The 10,898-nt window shown below is 40.0% G+C and overlaps 2 protein-coding genes across 4 annotated transcripts in view; one reads left to right on the forward strand and one right to left on the reverse strand.

Moving 5' to 3' along the window:
• Positions 1 to 22: 22 nt before the first annotated feature.
• On the reverse strand, positions 23 to 7,119 carry gnpda2 (glucosamine-6-phosphate deaminase 2). Its single transcript, XM_057349788.1, has 8 exons — positions 7,006 to 7,119; positions 6,679 to 6,837; positions 6,206 to 6,360; positions 4,828 to 4,929; positions 4,476 to 4,658; positions 4,181 to 4,365; positions 2,020 to 2,194; positions 23 to 982 (listed from the first exon to the last, which is right to left on the reverse strand). The coding sequence occupies exons 3-8, from the start codon at positions 6,327 to 6,329 to the stop codon at positions 918 to 920; spliced, it is 834 nt and encodes a 277-aa protein (XP_057205771.1). The 5' UTR covers positions 6,330 to 6,360; positions 6,679 to 6,837; positions 7,006 to 7,119; the 3' UTR covers positions 23 to 917.
• A 398-nt stretch (positions 7,120 to 7,517) lies between these two features.
• The window catches only part of frmpd1b (FERM and PDZ domain containing 1b), a 29,206-nt gene continuing 25,825 nt past the window's right edge, over positions 7,518 to 10,898 (forward strand). The window contains exon 1 of one of the 3 annotated variants that reach the window (XM_057349783.1): positions 7,518 to 7,787. The gene's annotated coding sequence lies outside the window, so the exon portion shown is untranslated. Of the gene's footprint in view, positions 7,788 to 7,812; positions 7,875 to 10,898 lie in introns of those variants that run through there. The other 2 variants (XM_057349782.1, XM_057349784.1) reach the window with 2 other exon arrangements.

Here is a 10,898-nt window from a genome sequence, read left to right on the forward strand (position 1 = left end):
CTGTATGTCACGCTGAGACAAATCAATGAAGAGTTTCATTTATTGTGCATAAGAAGGCTGATTTGCCTTTTGGAGTGAAAAACAAACAGTCCGTTCAGATACAGTACAGATCAGAAATAACGCTGCTCTTCAGTAGAGTTTAGTACAAAAGAAAAAGAAACGACAGTAAGTCATAATGACATTAAAAGGATGTAAAGTCAATCAGGAATCCAGCGTGGAAACAGAATAAAGTGATACAACACATTCTCAACAAGAGTGTACAGATGTTTGTAACAACTGAATGACAACATTCAGGTCAACCTAGTAAGTAATATTTGTCATTAATAAATGAACCAATGGCGTTTGTCTGCAAACAGACGCTTGACTTCATGGTGACCTTTTTGAAAAATGTTAACCGATTCAATTTACAGTACTAATGAAATGTACAAAAGAGATGCTTTTATTAGCTGTAACAGATGCCCTTTCGGTTAGTGATGGTAGTGTTAGCTATAGAGACGAGTGAAATGATAGGTCACCCCAAAAAAATCATCATTTATTCTCTCTTGTGTGTTTGTAAATCTGTTTGCGAGTCTTTCTTCAGTGGAACACAAAAGAAGATATTTTGAGAAATGTCTCAGTGGTTTTGTGTTCATTCAATGGAGTTCAGTGTTGATTGATTATCAACATTCTTCAAAATATCTTCTTTTGTGTTCTGCTGAAGAAAGAAACTCATACAGGTTTGACATGACTTGAGGATGAAGAAACGATGACAGATTTTTCGTTTTGACTAAACTGTCCCTTTAATCCCAACACTATATGGCAATTCTCTATGAACACTGGCCCGTCACAGATCAAGTCCTACAGGTCAAATCTACACAGACGCGGTTACAACCATTAAAAACCGCTGTGGTCCCTGAATCCGCATCAGTCCGGATGATTCAGTCCGTGTAGTCCTTCATGCTGAGCGTCGGCTCGACCAGTTGATTGTGAACGTGCATCAGGCCTGCAGGACAGAAGATCCGTCAGTACGTCTGTCAAAGATATTAAACCCTCAGGAGACAGCAGAAGCTTTTAATACTGAACAGATCCTGTTTTCTGAGAAAAGAGCTTGTGATGGACATTCCAGAGAGGTTTAACGTCTGTCCTGAATCTGACCTCTCTAGACAGATATTGACTTTCAGACAAACACTAAAACCAGAATGAGCCACAAACCAACATTACCCACATAAAAGTTATAATTAATACGGTAAACACTAGTATCTACAGCAGCAATTTAACAACAGTTTGCTATAGACGGTTTCAAAGTGACAACATAAATAAACATTACTGCGCATGCGCACGTTCGTGGGCCGCACTTAACTTCCGGTACACATTCACAAACAACAGAGTGCCTGTAGATTATTTCTGATAACAATCAAAAGAAACCGAGAAGAAGCGTTACTTGACTAAACTTGTGTATCCAATATTCTGAATTTAGACTGCGATACCAAACTCAACCGCTAGATGTCAGTGTGCCACACGGTTTGTTTAAACACGTCAAAACTACAGGACCAATTCAACAAATTGCTTATTTAATAAAATGAACATTCAACAAATCGTTTAACATATTTATTATACAATAAAATAATCATATGAATTAATGTTAACATAAATTAAGTAAAATATAAATAGTTATTTTATTAGACACTAGCCAAACACAAACCGGAAGTTAACTGCAGTCCCTGCGAGCGCGTCCGATGAAACGGTCTATAATAAATACTATTGTATATTATAGTATCTTTTCATTTGGGTATAATGGAAAATAAATGCTATGACAGTATAAAATATGGTCATTTCAAATGTGTAACATCTTACATCAGTCACCTAGAGCTTTACATTCAGAAGAAACTGACACGTGTCATGTAGATGAACACAGCGTCCATATTTACCTTCCAACTCTTCGACTATATCTTTGATTTTACAAGAAATCATAACTTAATTCGCCAGTTGTGTCTTTTTTCACCGCTAGGAATCCGTTCACACTTCATCGATGTCACGTACCTTTAAAATACTTGACGGTTTTGACTCTGAGCTCCAGCGTGGCGTCCTCATCACAGATGAAGATGGTTCGTGGATGCTGCTGGAAGGCCGATACAGTCCACATGTGATTCACACCCTCCTCGATGGCTTTATAGAGGGCAAACGCTTTATGAGCCCCTGTGATCAGGATCATTACCTGGAAATAAAGATGACACGTTCACTTCTGTCCGCACTGCGACACGTGCGTGCGGTTTTACAGGTTAAATCATTTGTTGTGGTTTCAGTGAAATGGAACAGAAAGAGGTATGAGGAAACATTTGCTGTCACTCTTTATTGTCTCGTGAGATGCTCGTGTGATGTCAGGAATCCACACGTTTATGAAAATATTCATGAAAATACTCAGGTATGCGTTTCCCACACAGTCCATCTCTTATTGCGATCTCTGTCAGAGCAGAGTGCGCGTTTACATGCACAGTCTTACGCCGATTATGCTTAATAAACTGATATATGTAAGGTCATGTAAACGCGTAAAACGGTTTTCTTTTATCGGGGAAAGGTCATAAACAGCTTAAGCAAAACCCGATCGGCAGAGGTAGTTTTTTGCCCATTACTCTGATTTCGCGCTGCATGTAAACACGCCTTCACCGGGTTTCTCTCAGTTTTGTTTATGTGCTGAAAGCGCAGTAGTTAAAGTCGCAGACGGAAGTAACAGTAAAATAAAAGTCCGCTTTAGAATCATGCAGTTGATGTAGAAACGTCAAAATGAAGAACTATTGTTGCATATTCAGGTACTGCGGACATGAGAAGAGATATAAAAATACAGCTTCTGACCGTTCTCCCGCTGCATTTTTTATTACTAAACAGATTATCGACGATGACGTCACTGCACGCGAGAAACCCGGCAAGTCTCAAACTTCCGTGTAAACGCGGTTTTCTGCGTAGCCGGTTTATTCATATGCATGTAAACACGTGAAAACAGGTTTCTTTTTAAGCAGATTTTTGAAAGATATTCGTTTATTTTGTGCATGTAAACGCACTCAATGTGTGACTAGAGTATATAAACCATTACCACGTTTTTATGAAACGTGGATGTAATGCTCTTAACAAAAGTGTGTCTGAGCTGGATAAAAATGAGGAAGACACCGTTATCACAAAGACTCTATAACTTACAAGCTTCAGCACAGAACAAAAGATGTTGCGTTTCTGTGTCCTGTTACAACTGCAGAATGTTCTGTATTAATTGTTTTTCCTACATAGAGAAATTGGAAGCGGCCGCCTCAGTCAAATTTCGTGCCGCCTCCGACTCTCAGACTGCAGTTGCGGCATTACGCCACAATAGAGGCGCTGTTTCGTTATCAGCACAGTGAGGCGCTGAAGAGTTCAGTAGAAGAGGGGCTGTATTAGCTGTGTTTCGCGGCTGTTCAGGTGTTTTACGTTGAATTTCTTAAATTAACGTGTTGTACATCATTTTCATGTTTTTAGCAGTGAAGTTGGCTCGTTGAAACAGCGTTACTGTACACAGCGAGATCGCCATTATGAACGCACATTTCGATCAGAACGACTCGCTAACAAATGACTCCTTTGAACCAACTCGTTTAAATAGAAGTAACAGATCAGCGAATCATTCTTTGCTCATTTAGTAAGACTGGTTAATTATGGGCTGAAGTTAGTTGAAAAGGATAAAAAGCGTATATTAAAGTGTTCATTCTGTTCGGGTGAATAAATTGAATGTTTAATATAACTTATTGGTTGTCATTTTCATCTAATTTTTAGAACTTTCATATAATTGTTATCTTAAGCCACTGATTTTGTCTGATTCTGAGCCAGGAAAAACCCTGTGTATTGTTATCAGAACCACTTCTGCTCGAACCACAGAAAGTGAACATAAGACATCAGTTAACAGGACAGTTCAGCCAAAGATGAGAATTCTGATTTATTCATCATCACGTATGAGTTTCTTTCTTTTTCAGAACACCAAAGAAGATATTTTGAAGAATGTTGATAATCAAACAACGCTGAACCCCATTGACTTCCATAATTTGAACACAAAACCACAGAGACATTTCTCATAATATCTTCTGTTGTGTTCCACTGAAGAAGAGTCACGTACAGATTCACAACCACACGAGAGAGAATAATTGATGACTGAATGAAGTGAGAAGCTGATCTTTTTTTGGTTTACCTCTCTGGCATCCATCACCGTGCCCACTCCCACAGTGAGAGTCATGGTGGGCACTTTTGAAAGATCGTTTCCGAAGAAACGGGCGTTGGCCACTATAGTGTCTTTGGCCAGGGTCTTTACTCTGGTTCTGGACACCAGACTGGAGCCGGGCTCATTAAAGGCGATGTGCCCATCCGGACCGATCCCTGAAAACAATAGATCTGTCAGTGCTTTGGTCTGAATTCTGGAAAACAGGATCTCTATTAACGTGTGTCTGATGAAGCGGGTTATTTTGAGTGTCCTGTATCGAATGCACCTCCCACAAAGAGTTCTATGCCCCCGGCCGCTGTGATCTTCTGCTCAAAAGCGGCACACTCCACCTGCAGGTCAAGGGCGTTGCCGTCCAGTATGTGAGTGTTCTGAGGCTCGATGTCAATGTGTTTGAAGAAGTTATTCCACATGTAGGAGTGGTAGCTTTCAGGGTGATCCCGGGGCAGACCTGCAGACTCAGAGGAATGATTTTGGGATACGAGCTTTGAGCTCATCTGAACGGAAGTCTTGTGTATAGTTTAGAATAGAGTGAGAACAGCTGTGTAATGTGTGACTCGCTGCATCAGCAGCTTTTTTCTGCAGTATTTTGAGAGAGTTTCTGCACTTCTCACACTCACCTACATACTCATCCATGTTAAAGGTCTTCACGTACTTAAAGGACAGATCTCCATTCTTGTGATACTCCGTCAGCTTCTTGTAGCAGCCGAGAGGTGTGCTGCCTGTAATTCATCAGATTATTTACATCAATTTGATTACATTTCCAAACCTTATTTATGTAGATATTAAATTCAGCACTGCAACACACTTTACTTTGTGATCTTTTGTATTTCTGAAACAAACCGGGTATTCATTTAAGGGAGGTCATTGCATAGGATCGATCCCATAGTGCACTGCAGGGAAAATACACTAATATTGGCACCCTTGGTAAATATGAGCAAAGACGGCTGTAAAAATAAATCTGCATTGTTTCTCCTTCTGATCTTTTATTCAAACAAATCTACAATATTCCAACATTTCATTCAAGTAAAACAATTTGAAGTGGGGGGAATATCACATTGTAAAAAAATGTTTTTCTCCAACACACCCTGGTCACAATTATTGGCACCCTTGGAAATTCTTAGTAAAATATCTCCCAAGTATAATCCCAGTGAACAAATCTTCTGCTCTCATGCAAAAACAAACTCCACTGTATTAATCTGCCGTACTGGAACTTCAACCAGGACTGGGTTCTATGGCCATATGAAATGAAAAAGAGTTTTTTTTGGCAGAAATAACACAAGATCCCCAAAAGAATGCCCCATGTCCACAGTTAAATATGTTGGTAGGTCTTCATTGTTGTGAACCTACTTTTATACCAGAGGTCCTGGACATCATGTTCAGATACATGGCATCTTGTTTTATGTCAAATACCAACAGATAAAAAAATCAAAACCTGACTTGCTCTTATAGAAATATTACAATGGGTCATGGTTAGATCTTCCATCAGCACACTGGTTCAAAATAAACATCAACAAAAAATGAGTCACTGAACGCAAAACCAAGATCCTGCCACAGCCATCCCAGTTCCCTGACCTGAACACTATAGAAAATTAGTGGGATGAACTGAAGATAAGAGAGCACCAATATTTAAAGTATCTTAAGAGATTCTGTATGAAGGAATGGACTCTGATGCCTTGCCATATATTCTCAAACCTCGTCATACATAAAAGAAAAGACTCCGACCTGTTTTCCATGCAAATTTGGGTTCCAGAAAGTTTTGAATACAAGCGTGCCACTAATTGTGACCTGGGTGTGTTAGAGAAAAACATTTTTTCATAATGTGATATTCCCCCCACTTCAAATTGTTTTACTTTAATGAAATTGGAATTTTGTAGATTTGTTTGTATAAAAGATCAAAAGGAGAAACCATGCAGATGTATTTTTACAGCCTTCTTTGCTCATATTTACCAAGGGTTCCAATATTAGTGGAGGGCAGTGTATGTGTTTATTGTTTACCTGTTGGAAGTCCTAAAGTGAAGTAGCGGTCAGCACTGGGTTTGAACTGGATGATCCGGTTTCTGATGTACTTTGCAGCCCATTCACTGGCCAGATCATAGTCATCCAGAATCACAAGTCTCATGACTGCTCACAGATAACAGATCACTGTAACCCTTAAAATAAACACAGATCAATACAGTACTGACCACAACTGACCATCCAGATATCAGCAAAGCCCAAAACATCCAACAACCAAGAACATTTGCTTTAAAATCATCAAATAAAGTATATCAGATGTATAATCGTCAAATAGGCAGATAATCTAACTTATATCATTTTATAACTGTCTCAACATTTAGCTGTGAACTCCAAATAATAAAAAATCCTACATCTTAAAACACTACAATCTGTTTTTATTAGCGCATTTATGTAATGATATTGATCACTGTATAACGTTATAATGATAATAACTGATGTAGTCATTTACTTACAATAATGTATTATTTCACACACGTCTGGGTGAATGGATACTCGTTTTCTTTAAAAACACTAAATCATGTGATCGTCTTCCGGTCATGTGCGCCGGCGTCAAACTTCCGGGACGGTGGCGCTGCCTATATATGGTGATCCGTGCAGCGCAGGCGCACGCGCTGAAAATATGAGATGAGCGCTGTGTTAAGACATTCAAACATCCAGGAGATAGTATTCTCGTGATAATATATTAGTGAGTAAATATTTTAATGCATTGTAAATATGGAGGAGAGAACGCCAGTGTTCTGTGGCGTTTAACTGCGCTATTACAAAACGTGCAAACATACCAGAGGCTCGTCACATAGAAACGTAACTGCGTTTTTTGGACTGCACTGCATTGCATTCGTGTTTCGCATATTCTCTTCAGACTTTTAATTTCCTTCTTTTCCCCTGTGGTTGACCTTGCAGGAGGACCCTGAAGGGGGCAGCCGGGACGGATAGAGGGATGACAGAGTCCGATTCATTTAAGTGAGTCGTTCGTTTAAGGGGTGTCGTTTAAATGGGATGTATTTATTTTAAATCAAGGCCAATATGCTGATACGCAAACCAGTATATCAGGTACATTGTATTATAGTAGGACCGTAGGCTAATGTATTGTACAGGCTACAGGCAATCGTAATTATATATATAAAAAAAAAAACATTCGCTTAGCATGAGCAAAGGCTATTGTTTCGTTTCGGAGCCTTTTTAGTAAGAAGTTCATGCGTAGCGCAACGTTTTCCAGAAAATCACATGCGTCGTGTGATTTGCAGACACATTTGGAATCGGTTCAAATGAGTCAAAAAGAACCGGTTGAGAAGAATGATTCTTTTAAGGCGCGAGGGAGGGGCTGAGTGGCCGAAGAGAGTCTGTCGGAATAAGCGCTTGATGTTAGACGTGGTCCCTATCCTCACAGCATCCAGCACAGACACGCGTCCCCAGCATCACCCCGCATCCAGCTGTCCATCCCGCCGGACGCGGGCAGCATCCACCTGCGCTTCTGATTCGGGCTGGACCACCATCAGTGAGACGCACCGGTCCACACCCCCCGAGCGGAGCGGACCGGACCGGTGTCCTTTCAAACCACGAGGTGGGTGCAGCCTACTGTCTGTCTTCGTTGTTCTTTTGGATGTGTGACTGTGTATATGGCGATGGGCACCGTTCGCATCTTTTCCAGGTTTGTGCGGATGATTTTGAATCTGTTTCCGTTTGAGATGCGTCTCAGTCATTGCCGTGCGCGTCCCTGCTGAGTTAAATCGGATTACGTTTAAATCGGAAACCCAACGAAAGGTTGACCTTTTTCTTTGCTCGCAAGCTTATTAAACAGAACTTGCTTTAGCGAATGGCGTTTGGATTCGGAAAATCTGTCCAACACATCGATTCGAGAGAACTCAATCACGGGGAATAGTAATAAATACAAAACACGGTTTGCATTATAGCTGTCTGGTGATTTTTGTGTTCATTCGTTAAGGAGGTTGTGTGTGTATAGCAGTGTACTGTTTTAGTGATTTGCACGCGAATTGTTCTATTGAATCGTCTCGTTTCGAAGCGAATCGAGTCGTCGCTTGATGTAGGCTACATTAATTATTTATTTGTGAACTGTGTTCATAGAAGGAATTGTTAGTGCTGCAAATAGAAGTTGAAATGAAGAGTTGCTTTAAACAACAGGATGGTATTTGGGTGTATGCAAATGAGTTTGTGAGATGTTTGTTTCCTTGTATGGGTCTCTCGAGGGAAAAGCTTAAAGGAAATACCGTGATTTTTAACCAGCAAATAATTGTAAAGAGGTCTTAGATTAATTGAAATTGATATGTTTTGTTTTTAGTGTATATGTCAAGGGTCTTTTGAAATTCTGTTATCGTAGCACTTTGGTCAACTTGTGTTGTTTTTAAATGTGCTATAGAAATAAACGTTGATAAGTTCATTAAAATGTATGTTTAAGAACGCATTGCGTTACCTGTGTGACAAATGCGAAAACACAATTACCCCACAAACACTCTGTCTGTTTATCTAAACGAATCGCTTTCAAATGATTCGCGACGGGGACTGTTCAAATCAACCGAGTCGTTAGAATGACTCGGATTGTGTGTTTACTATTGTTCCGCGAGCGCTGGTGATTCTGCGCGTCTCGCACGCGACACGCTGTGGTTTGTGTCTTGTTTTTGGTGTGTAAAAATCCAGACTGCACATATGTTGTGGATGTAAATGAACGATTGACTTTGCAGTTATGAATCTCGAACATGTGATAATGTCGCACAGTAGCGTAGAGCCGCCGCATTTCTGAATGAGCGAGGTGTGGCATGTGCTCTCTCTCTCTCTCTCTCTCTCTCTCTCTCTCTCTCTCTCTCTCTCTCTCTCTCTCTCTCTCTCTCTCTCTCTCCCCTCTCTCTCTCTCTCTCTCTCTCTCTCTCTCCTCTCTCTCTCTCTCTCACTCTCTCTCTCTCTCTCTCTCTCTCTCTCTCTCTCTCTTTGTTTTTGGCTTCTCGAGCGCATCATGTTCACACAACGGAACTTTATGCCCCATTCCATCGTTATGATATTTTAGCTGTATTTTATGTGTATTTACATGAACACCAGATTGCAGTTGTGTGCGCGCACATGACCATGTGCACGAGACAGATGATGTCAATATGTCAGCATGTGTAGAGCAATAGGATCATGATTGTTTAGAGAAGTGTTTTGTGATCATGGATCATTCAGAATGAAGACTTACAGTAATATTACTTGAGTTTATGGATATTTTTGGATATTTTGACCATGTCAAAGGAGAGCAGCCTGATCTCAACTATTATATTGCACAAAATGTATGATTATTAAAATAGCAATAATGAAGTCCAAAATGTATGTATATACTAACTGAATCTGTGCTGCCTGACACGTCAAGAAATACAGGCAGCTTTTACCCATAATTAACTTTATATCGCACACACGTGTCATCTACCCACAATTCACCTCTTTCATGACTTCTGGCTTTCATCAGATCATCTGTCACTGGTTTATTTGTACAGATATGTACTACTCTGTTTGGTAAAGATGAAGCGTGTCCTTTCACCTTATGTAATAAACGCAAATGCATGAGTATTAATCTCTAATGGTGTCTAGATTTAACAGCGTGCCGGGAACTCCTCGGTTGCCGTGGTCAATGGAATTGAATTGAGGATCTGCACAAAAGGGTCTTTCTTTTATTATGTTAATGGCCGGCTCTGGGACAGATGAGAGAAGAACGATTTAGTAAAACCTAAAGAGGAAGCATGGGCCATTTTCAAACAAACAAAGCAAAGGAAACAGCTCTGAGACGTTCATTTGGCTCTTAGTTAATACGTGTTTCATTTAAAACAAATCTGACCTAGTTACAGGCCGAGACTAAAGCTGGGAACAGCAGCACATCTCTGCGTGGTGCATTTGTTAGTTCCAACCAGGAATGAAGCATTGAGAACATTTTATTGCGTTATTCTAATGCGTGATATAATGAGAAACAGAGTTTTACAATAGACGTGCGCTTGTGCACATCATCGGGAATGTGAAATGTTAGAAATCTCAGTGGAATCTGTAGAATTCAGTGGCATTTAGAGCTGGAGGGCCTGCGGTTAACAGCTTCTCTCTGCTCAGAGTTTCTTTTACAGCCTCTCGTCCACCACTGTATACGTTCATCTACACAGCGCAGGCTAAATATCTGTGGCCAAACTTCCTTGAAAATAAACATTTGTACTTACGTGACATCTTTGGTTCAAGGGATATTTGGGATCATTTATTCTCTCTCGTGTTTTTGTAAACCTGTATGTGAGTTCAGTTTCTTCAGTGTAACAAAAGAAGATATTTTAAGAAATGTCTCAGTGGTTCTTACAATGGAAGTCAATGGAGTTCAGTGTTGTTTGATTATTGACATTCTTCAAAATATATTCTTTTGTGTTCTGCAGAAGAAAGAAACTCGTACACATTTGGCATGAAGATGAATAAATGATAACAGAATTCTCTTTTTCGAGTGAACAATCCCGCTGAATAAAAAAGTAATAAACATATAAATACACATAAACGCATGATATATTTGCAGACCCAGGTTTAGACATCTTTGCTCGATCTGGTCTTGTCTTTCTTACCTTTTAAATTAGATCAGAACATTCAGCGTGAGAGAGAGAGTGAGAGAGAGAGAGAGAGAGAGACAGAGAGAGACAGAGAGAGAGAGAGAGAGAGAGAGAGAGAG

This window comes from Triplophysa rosa, linkage group LG13, assembly GCF_024868665.1.
Source record: "Triplophysa rosa linkage group LG13, Trosa_1v2, whole genome shotgun sequence".
Lineage (NCBI taxonomy): Eukaryota > Metazoa > Chordata > Actinopteri > Cypriniformes > Nemacheilidae > Triplophysa > Triplophysa rosa.